Raw genomic sequence first — 15,570 nt, 5'->3', positions numbered from 1 at the left:
GCCCCAATGCTTCAGTTATCCTAAACTATAGCGGAAAGTTATATTTCCTTTTTGCTGAAATAGATGACCTTTGCTAAACATCTCTTGTGCTTTCCTGTATTTTGTCTTAAGTGATAATGACTTTATCCTCTGCACAAGATATATCCACAAACAGGTAACATCGCACAGCTTTGTTTAGAAGGACCCATAGCCTATGAGATTTACAGTGTGTACAATATTAAATATTAATTTAGATAGCGGTAAAGATGCTGAATAGTGTTTTCTTGCAGCTTATCTTCATAACACATGGAAGAAAATATGAAACTTTAAGGAATACCAATGTTTTGATTTATTGATTATTTGAATATTGGAACCCTATAACAATGTATGTATGTATGTATGTATGTATGTACCGGTATGTCCACATCAAATCCTTGAGATTCACAACACCTATTGTCATAGTATTTGGTGTGCAGGTGCATCATAGGGTAGAGATGTGAATTTTTAGCTATTATAGACTATAGTCTATAGAAGCTAGTTGGATGGGTATCCACCCCGCGTCCGTTGTCAGTCTGTATGTATGAATGTATGTATGTATGTATGTATGTATGTACAAGGCTTCGCTGCCTACCTTCCCGTTTCAATGTCTGGTATGCACATATTATGTGCACAGAACGCATTTGGTTTTTATCTTACATAAACAACAGGATGCAGTACAAGAGATGCCGCTGTAATTAAGAAATGAGGTCTTTAGCAGCAGACACACTTCAGATTACAGCTGGCATGGCAAGAGAATAAATAACAATTGACCACCAGTACTTATGATCAATAAACAAGAATCATTCAGTCAATATGTTTCTTGTTTGGTGCATTCACTAGTCTTTAAAAGTCACCACCAATAGTATCAATAGAAGGGAATATCCTCAGACAGTAATTAGTCTAGTGTAATCTGAAGAGAGATATCATCACTTTTAAGAGACCTTGTTGTTTGTGTAAGATAAAAACACCATGCGTTCTGTGCACACAATGTGTGCATACCAGACATCAAAATGGGAAGGTAGGCAACAAAGCCCTGTACGTTCGTTTTTGAAGATGTCCGTCCACTCAAATATCTTGAGAACTGCAGTAATTACAGATTTGATATTTGTTGTGAGGATGTAAATATGATTATGAGAAACTTTTGTTTTTATGCTCCCATATATGCATATGTATATATGCAAATGGGAGGTATTCGTATAAGGTGGAAAAATGGCGTCTGTGTGTACATGTGTGTATGTAAGTATGTATGTATGTCTGTTAGTCCGTCCACATCAAAAACTCCTAAACCGCAGCACCCACTGTCCTATTATTTGGTGTACAGGTGCACCTAGGGGTGGAGATGTGAATTTGTTCAAATGAACATGTCAGTGCCAAAAATATGCAAATGAGGGGGGAAAAAGGAAAAATCCTGCAAATGGCTAAAACTCAGTAAGCATTGGTCAGATTTGGTTGAAACTTGGTATGCAGATTTCTTTAGGTGTTCTAAATTATGTGTGCAAAAATTGGGATGAAATTTTTATGTTTGTATTTTTAGGGTATTTTTTCCGTTTTTAGTCAAAAAATCTTGTTCTCTGAAATCGCTCGTCTGAATGCTATGAAACTTGTTATTCATGTTCCTCAGAATGACCTCAGTCATGCTTGTACAAATTGTATTGATATTGTCATATTTGTAATTTTGGGGCAATTTTCCCAATTTTTGATAAAAAATTTTTTAATCCAAAATCTGCTGATTTGATAGCTTTAATACATGTATTTGGTATACAGGTATCTAAGATTAATCTCAATATAATGTATTGAAGGTATGTTGAAACTGGCAATTTTTTTTTATTTTGGGGGCAATTTTTGCCTTTTTTGGTCAAAAAAATTTTCTCCTAAAACTTCTGATCTGGTAGCTTTGATATCTAGTGTACAGGTTCCTAGGGTTTATTGTTGATTAGATATATTTAAAATTAGGATGAAATCTGCAATTTTGTATTTTGGGGGCAATTTTTCTCATTTTTGGTCAAAAAATTTGTTTCTCAAAATTTACCAGTCTGATTGCTTTGATATTTAGTAAACCGGTCCTTAGGGTTATTTTTAATAAGATATATTGAAATTAAGTTGAAATCCGGAATTTTGAATTTTCGGGGCAACTTTGTAAAAGTTTCAATTTTACTGGGATATCTTTCATTTTGTATTTTTAAGATTTTTTTTGTAATTTTATACCTACTGGAACTAAGAGTATATAATGTGGTGATTTAGTAAGCATTTGATATGGTAAACTGTATTTGGTGTTGAAATGCGGTAAAAAAATCCTGGCAGATTTTGAAAAAATTCCAAACAAATGCCAATAAAAAATTCAGCCAGAGAAGGTTTGACAAAAAGAAAAGGTGAGAGAGTGGGGAAAAAAGAATGTACAATGGATCGGATAAAAAAGATAATGTACCTCATCGATCTTCCAGACACCATCCCTTATCAAATGGTCCACTCTGATGTATTTTTGTGCACAATTAACCATGCAGTGTATTTTAGTTTAAGATGTCAAGTTAGGTAAGGATTTGAAAGGAATAGTCAAGTTCACCACAGTTTAACTTTATCTCTTGTGTCATCATCCTTGTGTAATTGGTTAAGTTTGTAAGTTGTTCCAGATGTGGATGTACCAGCTGTTCTGGAAGAAAACAATGTTTACTTTTCCCTGTAGGGTTTCTGAGTTGATGATTGTATGTTGAAATTTCTCCATGTATCTAGTGTATGGGCAAAGTGTAAACATTGGTTGCATGTTATGTATTTCAGTCTATGTCAAATATTGTAAATGAAAATCAAGAACAGTTTACTGTGTGCTTGTAAAAGATAACATATTTGTCAATACATAAACTGCCTTGCAGATTTATTGTCTTAAATATTATCACAGAAGTAGAAAAGGAAAAGGAACTAATCAAATTGCTGTAACATATTCACCTTCGGTGCCTGTATAGGCCTATACTTAACTATTTTATCATTACATTCAGCTGTTTGTTATATCTTTATCACTCTCCATGGGCCAAGGCACACTTTGGTTCAATGTCATCACTCTGTGCCAGTCTGTGTATGTCAGTCTGTCTGTATATGTGTGTCCATGTTTCATACAATTGTTGACTTGTTTTGATAACTATATGGGAGCGAACAGTGATGTTGTCACTATTTTTTATTTTCTGATACTGTCAAAAATATGCAAATTAGCATAAAAAAGGGCGTTTTTGGTAAAAAATCTCCTTCTTCATAACTGCTGGTCAGACAGCTTTGATAATTGGTATACAGGTCTCTAGGGATGACCTAACTGTGATGAAATGTGCAAATTTGTATTTTTAAGGAATTCTTTGGTCATATTTGGTCAAAAATTTATTTCATCAAAACTGCTTGTCTGACAGCTTTGATATTTGGTATACAGGTTCATAGGAATGATCAAAATATGATATATTCAAATTATGATGAAATCTACAATTTTGTAATTTGAGGCAATTTTTGCCATTTTTGCTCAAAAAATTTGTTTCTCAAAAACTACTGAACTGATAGCTTTGATATTTGGTATACAGGTTCCTAGGGTTTATCGTAATGTAATATATTGAAATTGATGAAATCTTCAATTTTGTATTTCTGCAGCTAATTTTGTCATTTGTGGTCAGGCTTTGCTGCAATGAGCTATCAAAGATATCCAATCCTCCTTCGTCATCAACATGTGCCACAAAAAGTTATCTGTATTTTTACGGAATTTTTTTCCATTTTTGGTCAGGCCATCCTGAAATGAGCTATCAAAGATATCCACCTTCTTCATCAATACATGTGTCACAAAAGGTTATTCTCTACATAATACAGCGGAGCTCTGTCGACTGTTAGGTTGCTTGATTTTTCAAAACCACTTGTCAGACAGCTTTAATATTTGGTATACAGGTCCCTAGGATGACCTCAGTGAGATAATTTCAAACATTCAGGAAATACTTAATTTTGTATCCATATCTATAGTAGCTTCAAGGACAATTTGGCCCTATGTTTTGAATGAGCATGATCACGTTGGAAAGTTGCAGTCAAAATGCTGAAACTCCGGAACTGTTGGCCAGATTTTGTTAATATTTTGTACAAAGGTACCTTACACAAACTCTTTGCAAATTTAGTCATTTTATTGCCATGTTTGCCACTCTGTGATCAAGATGTCGTGAATATTAAAAAATGAATTATAAGAAAAATTGATTGATGGAGTCACTTTAGTAGCAAAACGACTTTTAGTGTGTTGTGTATTGTGTGATGGTATGTTGGAGGCCGGTTCATTTTTCAGCTACATCCGGAGGACTTATTGATTTGACTCTGACCATCCATGTGCTCAGAGCCACTTATCCTATGTACATGGATAAAATTCTCTTAAACCTGACACAGTGACATATATATATATGTACGTGTCAATTTGTTTTATGATACAATCTAATCCAATTTTGCTGCCAGGCGGCCATTTTGTTACAATTTTTATCATGTCCAGAGCTTATATGCCTGAACAGATCTGATTCAAAGTTAGTGTACGGACAATTTATGATCACAATGTACCGGTATTTGTGCCCATCAATTTAGGTCTCCATAACACCCAATATGGCTACCAGGCGGCCATTGTGTTACAATTTTCATGTTTAGAAACATAAATCAACATCATATTGCAGCCTTACGTAGGCCAGACTACGCTATACATATTTCAAGTGCCTCCATATCCATGACAAACTGCAACCAAGTCATCAACCTTTGAACATTGTGTGATTTTTTTCATCATTTCAGCTTTTAAATAATGCAGAAATTTTTAATGATTCTTGGATCCAAAATTTTAATCAGTGGCATATTGTCAGTGATTCACCAAACATAGATCAGAACTATTGTCAGTGATGGATCACCAAACATAGACAAGAACTATTACAATCAAAACAATTCCATGAAAACGTTTTATATCCAGCTGGCACTGTGTCATCAATGATGACTTGTAAAATGAATTCTTTGTCATATGTCAGTTTTCAGTAAATTATATGCTAGTTTGTCAAGGAATGTAAATTCTAGGACACAAATTTTAAGGCAGATGGACTTATATTAATGTTTGCGCATTAATATGATATATCTCACCACTGTGACAATAATTTCTATTTTGTTTTCATGGTCTTACAGGTAACACGTCGTCGTTCTACTAGCCAGATAGAGAAGCAAAGCTTCTTTTGGGAATTGGTTGGTACAATCCGTCGTCGTGCCTCATTCTCTCGTGGCAGCTCAGTGTGAATATGAAGTCACCAGATGGACAAAAGCCTTTCTCAGTGATGAGAATATTTACGAACAGTACTGAAAGATTATTGAAGTGTATTGGTATTTTGAATTGGTGCTGTGGACTTGAAGTCTAATAGTCACTTCTAAAATGGCTGCAAACCAAAGACAATTGGAAGGGGTTCCTAATGAAGAAACATGCTGCCTCGTGCCAACCCTTGGCTTTATATGTATTTTTCTTTTCAACCTTGGTAGAGATTACCAAAGAGCAAGCATTTACAAATGTTTATATTTCTTTTTGTGGAAGTCAGTCTTTCAAAACTACCTAAGCTTACAGGTGAATCAGGTATTACAACTTAGCAGTTCTTGCATCATATCTTGAAGAGCCTTCCAACCTTCCATTTTTCCTTTCCCTGTGGAATTCTTAAAAGTAAGGGTATATTCTGCAGGTGAGCATTTTTGAGTGACTCAAAACAATGACCAAAGATTTTTTTAGAAAAAAAAACAAAAAAACCAACAGAATCCAAATTGACAATATTTCCAAATTTAAAATATTCATAATTTTTTAAAGAAATGTTGAAAAACGAAAGTTCAGAAAGAGACAGCAAGAGAGGGCAATAAGTTTTGTGAGTAAAGTCCAGGTTAAAAATGTGCAGGAATATACAGTGACTTAGAGATAAGCATTGATATCTAATATCGTGAAACATGTCCTTTGTTTGTTTGTTTGTTCGTTAACTTATTTCAAAGTGTGAAACCTTGTTCCTAGTCAAGTTCAAATGATTGTAATAATGATATCTATATATTACCATGACTACATCAAAATCTTACTATGCTGCACATAAGTGTATTTAGACATTACAACAAGTTCCACAATGACTCTAAGATTTTCTCAATATTTTGTGTCAGTGATGTAGAAGTAATGTATGCAATCTCCAGGGCAACTGAGACTACTTAGCTGCAGTGTTTTTAACATGTTCCTTCATGTATGCTTATGCTGCAAATAAGAATAGCTTTAAACTCTCAGTTCTTAAGGCAATCCCAGTCACTGAGATCGTGAAAAATTGTATTTGTTTCCAGACATTTTATCTCAAATGTGACAATAGACCAAATATTAATTAAAATATCACTTTTGGCAGAACAAGGAGGACCTTACTTAGATGAATTCAGGGACCACAAAAACGGTCTTCTGGCTGCCCTTGTCATTTCATCTGCCCATGTCTGACCACAAATATGATTTTTGAAGTCAGGATAAAGATAGTTATATGGACACTGACAGTAACGTGGTGGCAAATATAATGTTTAAATCATGATCAAAGCAAATCGAGATTGTAAAACAACTCTGAGATATCAACAACTCAATGACAGTCAATACAGACTTCAGCTACAACTTCTAGACTTGTTTGCAAGTTCATTTGACTTGGCACATTTTTCAGCAAATTGTCTCCAAGCAATTGGGGAAACAATAAAATATTTTCATTTTGCTCTCCCAGAAAAGTACTTCAAATAGGGAGACACGAAATGCTGCAAATAAATGATAACTTTCTATATTTTTTGTAACAATATGTTGAAATTCGTGTGTGCTGTCACTGCCAAGTGTTACCTGCTGGGATCTGTGCCTGAACATTTCATTAATTAGACAGGCAAACAATGCAGACTCTTACATAACCTCTATGTCTATCAATGGAATTATACTCAGTTCTACTCAAATTGTTACTGAAGAAATATATGCTATTATGTGCTATGAGATACTTGTAGAAACATGCACAGTATTATATTATGGCAGTATATGTTGAGTTTTGTATATCAGTTTGTTTAGAAATCAAGCCATTTGTAGCCCGTCCCAATCTAAAACTATTGCCTTTTTGGTAGCCCACCTAATCATATTCAGTATGAAATGTTACCATGGTGACTAGTATCTTTTAAGAGTAGTTACTAGTTTCTGCTGTCTTTGACTGGTATCACAAATTATACAACTTTTAATCTCAAAAAATAAAAGCAAAATTATTTCTAAGAAATGAAAGCAAAATTATTTCTATGTATTGTAAAATGATTGCTGTATATATTGTCAAGCTTGTGAATTTGGGTACATTTTGAGTACATGTTTTGCTTTTGAAACCTCAATACTGAAGGTAGTTGAGTGTACATGGCATGGAATTCAATCAACATACAGATACTGAAAGCAGCTTTCCTCAATTTCTATCATTCAAATTAAATATTTCAAATTTTATCCGGAAAAGGTAAATGAAATAGGAAATCACAAGTACATTTCTGCATTTCAAAGTTTTCAAACAAGTATGGCATTATTTGTAAAATATCAAGATGTAGTGTGAAAGTGAAGATAAAAAAAACAGTACTTAAAATTGAACTCTATCACCATAAAAACTATGCATAGCATCCTGCCATGTGACCAAAATAGTATTTTATGAAGGATGCCTCCAAGTTCTCAATGCTCTAATTTTGAAATTGAATACTTTCATATGCCTTTGGTCAAGATATTTATTTTTGGTCAATAATGGATGAAAAATTTGACATTTGCATGGCCACAATGTTTTTTTTTTTACTTTTTCATTGAGTTGATATGACATGATATTTGAAATAAAATTCAATAATATGAACTTTGCATGTATTCCCAGTGAAACTTCAAACCTATCTCCTGCCTTTCCAGTGAATCAATTCTATCTCAGTTATTGGCTGCACTCAAGCCATACATTACTCTGGCCCAGTAGGCTCTTTCTCCAAAGCTACAATTCCTATGGTTTTTTTGGTATTCTTTCGGTCGATCTCTATAGAATGGATTCCTCATTCAGAAAAATCTGGAAGTCTCAAAACAAAAATCATTCGGAAGATATTAGAAAATACATTTACAATGATTCCATTTTGCTTATCATAATCTCAAGGAGTTGCAATATGGCTGTGAACTTAATCAGCTTGATATACAAGACATTGGGCATTCTACCAAGCCAAAGATTGTTAAATTGTCAACTACTTTCAGTATCTGTATTGAGATGTGACCACACCTTGAATCTAAGATTTTTATGAATTCAAGACAGGGTGTTTTGATCTCACAATGTACCTCCTTATCATTCTCGTCAATTTCTTAAGCTGTAAATATATTTATATCTTTAAATATCTCAATTGTGAGTATTTTCACTGACTGCATGGAGTTGTGTATGAGAATCAAACTCAAAGTTACTGCCCTTGACTTTGATGTACTAGGGATACAAGAGTGATACCAAACTTACCCTTCACTGGCAACCCTTCCCTAGCTATTTTTCATGATTACAAAACGGAATTTTAAACTATTTCTGCGATATACAATCTACGTAATGTACGATAGGTTTCTGCATTTTCTGAAGACCAGTATAACCCACAGAAAGGACAGATGTGTCGACCAATAGCATGACATGGATATGACGATATTTCCCGCCTCTTTCTTTACCCTTGACTTCGACAATCATGATACCAAATTACACGTGCCCCGTCAACCGGAGATTACCGCCATGAAGTACTACTACCACTAAAACTCTCTCAATTCGAGACAATCTAACTTGGAGGTCCCATGCCAGCTTGTTAGATCTGTGAGACAAAACGCTGAGACCTAATAATTTGAATAAAGATCATCATCATCATTATTATTATCGTTGTTACTATTGTTATAAAGTTACATGTCCTGGTATGCCCTTTCTTTGTTTCGAGCAGTTAAAGTTATTGGATGATAGCATTTGATGTGAATTTGGTATTTCCTGGTGTAAATAGTGTCCATGGTATGGCCAATAATTGGTCTGTTAGTGTATCAAATGTGCTTATCGATGGCATCACAGGTCGTTGTTATGGTAATGACGTACACCACTGGCCAATGCTGTGTTTTCATGACACCAATAAAGCAATTTTAGGTTTCACAAATTGATCGTATCGTAAGCAAAGCCCACCACTCAGGATAACCGGTGGAATTTCATTGATTGCAGCTGATTTGTCGCTCAGATGCGTCCCCTTTCTCTTTATTCATTCTTATCAAGTTAAATCGTGGTCTTTGTAGTGACTTTTACTCCAAAATGTCATGCATATCGTGAGTTTGTATTTTCATCTTGAAGTTAGGTTCAATGATGTCTGTTGTGTAGTTGTTATTGACGTAAATAAAAAATGTGAATCAAAGTCTAAAATAAATCGTGTTGTCATTTATATTTTTCGATGACTTCAGTTGATGCAACTACCACGTCACATAGGTGTCTGTTCCTGTCCTTAGAGACTTTTTAATCTGCTCGATTTGTTTTTTACCTCGTAAGTGCACATTCACGACGGACGTCCAATCTCGCCTGTTTGCAATATGACAACTTTATTGACTTAAGACACCAAAAGAATGTTCAAATAGATTACTTCTCTCATCAAGAAGAAACGCCCACTTCCTATTTCACGATCGAATTCTTATTTCTTGCTATCAATGATTGAAAGTGAGCGATGTCCAATTTGTAAGACTGCACTGCATTGATTGAAATCCAACGAAGAAGTACCAGAAACGTACGGTTGTCTCCGGGTCCAACTCTCGTTTACAAAGCTGTTAATGGCTGCAAGTTACCTCAGGCTAACATTCCTTGAAATTCTTTTCGATTCCACGAGAAGGTCAGGTTTCGATTGTTCACCATCGATGACACTTACCGGAGCAATAATAACCTGTTTAGTGGTAACCTTACTATCAAACGCAATATTTACACGCCATGTTTCGATGATAGAAGTTCCACTTTGCCGTATGAATTCAATCCTTCAATTTTCCTGGTTAACTTTTGAGATCACCACTCTGAAACGCCACAGTTGGCAAGGATCCAAACCATTTACAAAGGTCATGACAGAAATAGCGAGGTCAGAAAGAACTGACAATGGATCAGTGTGGTTTGTGTCCCAGTAAACTGACCGAGTAGAATCTAAAATTGTAGAGTTTTTCATTAACTTATGTGATCCACTGATTGTGTTCATTTCTAGCAACGCTACATAGAGGTTTGCTCAAATTGAATAATATAATGAAAGGTAATATGAACTTCGTCAGTTTGTCTTTGTATTCCGTCAAGAAATGTTTGTAAATGATACCAATGGTGACATGGTGAACATGGTCAAGGCAGTACTCTGAGCTGTAACAACTGGACCAACATACAGAAAGATCCAGCACTCACTCATTTGTACATTTTCCAGCTACACCTAAAGTGATAATTTATTCAAAAACATCCATTAACGAAATGCTACTTGAGAAAATAGTTCGAACATTTTAAAAGGCCAGTGTAACCAAAGAATTCCAAAATTCATGGCCAATACCAATCGTGGTCGTCAGCGCAGGGTTGTTGGCAACAAGTATCCGACCCGAGTTTCACTGAAAGTGCCGAAAAACGAGTTCTGCTCTTGACGTTCTGTAATATAGCACTTCTAAACACGATAAATATGTATATAATGTGTCCTATTGTAATATAACTTGTAAATTATGAACACGTAACTTTACTCATTAATAGAAGACACTTCCCTGTGGAGAAGTATACGAAGTTTATATTTGTATCAAGTGTGAAAACCCGTCAAATATTGGCGACATTTATACAATACTCATCCGTTAGTATTCCCAAAAATGTATCTTGCATTTTTGTTTTCTTGTTGTTCTTTCAAACTCACTCAGTGCCATTCCTACTGTCGGCCGACAGATCATATAATTAGCCTGTAACTAAACACCAGAAGGATATCTGGTGCATGCAGTATGTCCATGTAAGCTGCATTGTACAACCACAGTCCCTCCATTCATTTTGGTACAACGAATCTCCGCTTTGGCTAATTTTTTCAAAGAATTATGTTGTAGTTCCATATTTAGGTCCCGTGAAGTTCAATGACAATTGATTACTACACATTGATTACGAGAAATTTGAAAATTGGGGCATCAAGTTCATGTCGAATACTCCTGTCATCGTCAATGGATGGGTAGGTCGATGCATGGGCCGTCACTCGATGTAATATATCGAAATACAAACTCCATAACATTGACAAATTCTATCTAAAGCCAGAGCAGAACACAGATGATAGCCACTTTGTAGTAGTTCACTGTATATGCATAATAGTATACCGATATTGCTTCCATACATGGCGTGGTTATCCTGGCTGCACTGAGGACGTCTGAATGGGCAGCTTTAAAAGTTGTCATTTTGTTGTCTGTGTTGACAGTTCTTTTGCGGCATGGGGCTTTAATACATGTAACTACGTGAGTTAAAATGGGCAAAGGGTTGTATTTAGGCATATACCAACAATTGGTTGTTCAGAATTGAGAGGAACCGCTCTACCTTGCCGTTAAGTGTGTTTCACACTGATTTCTCTTCTATGACGTCACATTTCTAACAGTGGTCATATTTAACTGTACAACATTGGGTTCTCGTATTTGATACTACCGAACTATTGGTGTTGCTCTAATCACTTACTTTTCGCCGGAAACCTTTGAAAGGCAGTTCAAAGACATAATTCAGTTGGCTACCCTATTCCGTGTCAACGTCTTACAACACAGTAAGGTCAAAGTTTAACATAACGTTCACATTTCACTCAATGCAAACATTCTGTCTGAGTGTGAAACTCAAGGCTTTGTCAAGCCGTTTTCAATCTACCTCATTATGTCACATTGTATATTGCGCTTTTATTTCATAACAAATGCCTACATCATTGTTAATCAATCGCAACAATTCTGCACAACTCGTTTTTTGACCGTCCTTGAAGAAACTTATCGAAGTAATCGTCATACTATATCTTGTCCGATAATGACGCCGTGTGGTTTGAATAAAATTTGCAGAACAGAAATGAATTGTTCCCGTTCAGAGATGTCGTCGTTCAAGGTCAACTGATTTGTGGCGTTGTACACGTTGCGCTTGCGCAATGAAGGGTCATGCTTGAAATACTATACAAACAAAGGAATTCATGGTACGGAGACCTTGGATTTGTTGTAGCCACAACGAACATTTGACCGTTTACACTTGCATGTTCATCACACACGTTTTCCTCTGAAGTACACACAGAATGTGTTGATGAGCCTGACATCTACGTTGCCGACTCGTTTAATCATTGTGTCTGAGTGGTCAATTTGTATGTGTGTACAGTCAATTGCCTTTCTGTTTACATGAAAGAGGTCATGAACTCAGCTGGCATCCTGTGTTCTGAAAATTAGTGTTCGTCACTGCCAAGACCATATAATCCCTAGTATGTTTTGCTTGCAAATTAGTAATACCTCTTTTGTAAGACCCCAGAGACTTTCATGTGGTTAAATGAGTCAGCAACTTTAATGTCTGGCTTATGAACACATTCTGTGTGTACTTTAGAAGGAAATATGTGTGAAGAACATGCAAGTGTAAACGGTCAACCTGAAAGACCTGTAGGTGGTAATGAATTATGACTGAAAACGTTAATACTGCAAATTATTTGAATTGTTTGAAACGTTTTATTTTCATTGACAATCAAATGCATACTGAGAGTAAAAAGTGTTAGCATTATTTTGACTGTCAGAAATACAAATATAGTTTAAAAATGATAGCTTGCAACGTTATCAAGTGTTATAAGGAATTTTATCAATTTCTATAACTATTCTTAATTACAACGGTATAATAACCCCATACAATGCGCCAGTACTTTGAAAAAAGTATATGAATATCGCAAGGTTACGTTTTCAGAGTATTCTGGCATTTTCTCGCAAGATGCCAGACAAAGTCAGGTAAGGAGTCTTTTGAAATCATTTCGTTTTACTTTCCTTGCATGCAGATTCGACACAAAAAGGCTTTTCTCAACCTTTTTAGGTGTATATCAAGGGTTAAAATGTTTTTATCATAGAGAAATAGCTGAAAACCTCGTCAAGTTGGACACTGATTTCGTGTCATAGATCCGTCATTAATACACCCAGCGAAAATTTGTAGAAACTTGCTTGCCGGAAACTAAAAGTTTCAATGAAAAAGGTGGATATACAGGTGTGTTTTTCTGACACGGAAACTGGATGACAAACGACGACCTTTGAAGCCCTAATAACAAATTTACTAAGTTATTAACAGAAATGAAGCATTTACTAAATAAAATGCCTGGATTGCCGAGTAATGACGGTGTTTAGACAAGAGAGCAGCACTTGTCACTTTCTAATGCTGACGAAGTTCTCCCAAGAAAGGCTCCTATTGTGTAAGAAAAGGTGCAAATTCTCAATTAATACCACAAATTCATTCAAGTTCTCTCATCAGCCTGTAGTTAGTACATTTACTACCTACACGTTTAAGCATGAGTTTCATGTGATAATTTTTCGATGAGATTAATCTTTCTAGCAGTTAACTTTCTTCTCAAGGTTATCTTGATCATTCATTCCACGTCTAATAGCCGCAACACATTCTTATTGTCAAAATACATTCCGGTGTGCACCTGTAATTCATCACTGACCCGATCTTGCATGGCAGATGAGTTTCAACATCAAGAAGAGTGTAATGTTACCAAAGCCGTTACAAATTCTTTGGGTAATTATGATCAGATTAAAGCCTAATCTGCTTTGTATATGAGTATGACTTGCCCTACTTTGAGACTTGAATCTTCTGAGAATTCGAATTCTTTCGTCATGAATCATTGTAATTAAAAGCCTCAATTATTTGTTCGAAATCTTTTCAAAAGTACGAAGTATTGGACTTATGTATAATGTGTAGTTTGAAGGGCAGTCACATTATCCCCAAATGAACATTGGATGAAGCTAACATGATCTCCAAATGACTACAGAACGAAACTAAGTATTTGTTGCGTGTCTGCAATACTGTTCAGACTTTTCTGTAAGTTGTCGTTATCAAAGCACTGTACTTCATTTCAACTTAAGTTACTGTTACTAAAGAAAATGTTACCAATACAACAACTTAACTACAAAAAAGTTATCGTTATCAACATTTGCTTTCGTGGTATAAATGTATATATATTTACAATAAGTCCATAAGCAAACAGGAGCAAGTGTCATGCAAACAAAACTGCACAGAAGTCTAACATCATCCTAATTTCAGCGGCATGGTGAAACAGTATGATACAGCATTATTGAAAGTAATTAAGCATTTTTTCTAAAGCCAATTCCTAATTTGCATTTTCAATGATATTTTCTAATTACGTATATATACTGGGATTTACTTGATCAGAGTTGGCAAAACGATCCATATACATTGATGATTATACCAGGTTAAAACAATATTGAAAGGCATTTCACATTTTCATGTCAGCTAATTTATAATTTGCATATCTAATGAGCTTTCACAGTTCGGCATATATGGCTTGAAAGACTTGGCCGAAGGTAATTACACTTGCTATTTAAAGTGGTTATACTATGACAGCAGTCAAAGAACTTTAATATTTTTATTTCAGCTAATTACATATGTGTATAGTTAATGACCTTTAGAATTAATCTGTGGTGAATATTGTTCATTATGCTGATCATAATACTTTCAATGAAGTTGCAAACATGTGGCAAAAGTTCAAATTCACACATAACTGCAATATATAATGAAACACGTGAGCACTTTCAGTTCATATCTGGTCTTTATATGTTTTACCATATCAACACGTAAAATATCCATTATTTGCCAAACCAGTGACGTCATACTGTGTGTCATTGTTCCGAACGTTCTTCGGGTCCGATACTGTTCCTTTGAAACTGTAGTATAAATGGATGGGATGTGGGATGAATGACATCGGTCACTGACCTGTACAGAAACTTGGAATTTGACTGTCGCTTCTGATTTTCGAACTATTGTCTTAATTTGTACAATTGTACACAAATAAATTAAAGGGATACTGTAAGACAAAGACTTACGGGCTTTAGGCCCGGTGATAATAGGGCAGTTTGTCCCAGCAAAACTAATGATTTACTTTGTATGGCATTGACGATGGAACTTGCTGTTATTGAAATTTCTATACCCCTGTTTACTATCTTTGGTTTCTCTTCTAAGGCATTAACATTTTTTTCTGAGTTAACTAAAAACCCTAACATTTCGTCAAGGGAAATAGAAGATAACTGGCATGTGAATGTCAAAAGTGCGCGTGTAGGAAAGGATGATTAAGTACAGTGACATATGCAGATAGGGTGTTGTCAGCTGGCACTTGAACATTCCGTTTGGAATCATGGTAACAGAAAGTCTTACAGCCAGAGTTACGATTGAGAACAATGTAAAACTTACCACTTGGACTGAACCTGGCCTCGTCAAACATTTTACCCCGTCATGTTGGATCATCATGTGCAATGTTGGCCAGGATGTACGTCAGACGGGATAAGGTCAGTGATTCCACCTGGGTTAGTCACAACCATTTCTA

The 15,570-nt window shown here is 35.4% G+C and overlaps 2 protein-coding genes across 5 annotated transcripts in view; one reads left to right on the top strand and one right to left on the bottom strand.

Annotated features, from left to right (window-relative positions):
• The window catches only part of LOC139144569 (uncharacterized), a 33,822-nt gene extending 25,428 nt beyond the window's left edge, over positions 1–8,394 (top strand). For all 4 annotated transcript variants that reach the window (XM_070715290.1, XM_070715291.1, XM_070715292.1 and 1 more), the window contains exon 4: positions 5,170–8,394. In XM_070715290.1, the coding sequence (XP_070571391.1) occupies positions 5,170–5,277 (108 nt within the window). In that variant the 3' untranslated portion in view covers positions 5,278–8,394. The remainder of the gene's footprint in view (positions 1–5,169) is intronic.
• The window catches only part of LOC139144566 (uncharacterized), a 227,577-nt gene extending 212,007 nt beyond the window's left edge, over positions 1–15,570 (bottom strand). Inside the window, exon 1 of the mRNA XM_070715283.1 lies at positions 15,438–15,570. The gene's annotated coding sequence lies outside the window, so the exon portion shown is untranslated. The remainder of the gene's footprint in view (positions 1–15,437) is intronic.

This window comes from Ptychodera flava, chromosome 11 (genome assembly GCF_041260155.1).
Source record: "Ptychodera flava strain L36383 chromosome 11, AS_Pfla_20210202, whole genome shotgun sequence".
Classification (NCBI taxonomy): Eukaryota; Metazoa; Hemichordata; class Enteropneusta; family Ptychoderidae; genus Ptychodera; species Ptychodera flava.
The sequence above is the reverse complement of the archived record's forward strand: the minus strand, read 5'-3'. Positions and strand labels throughout refer to the sequence as shown.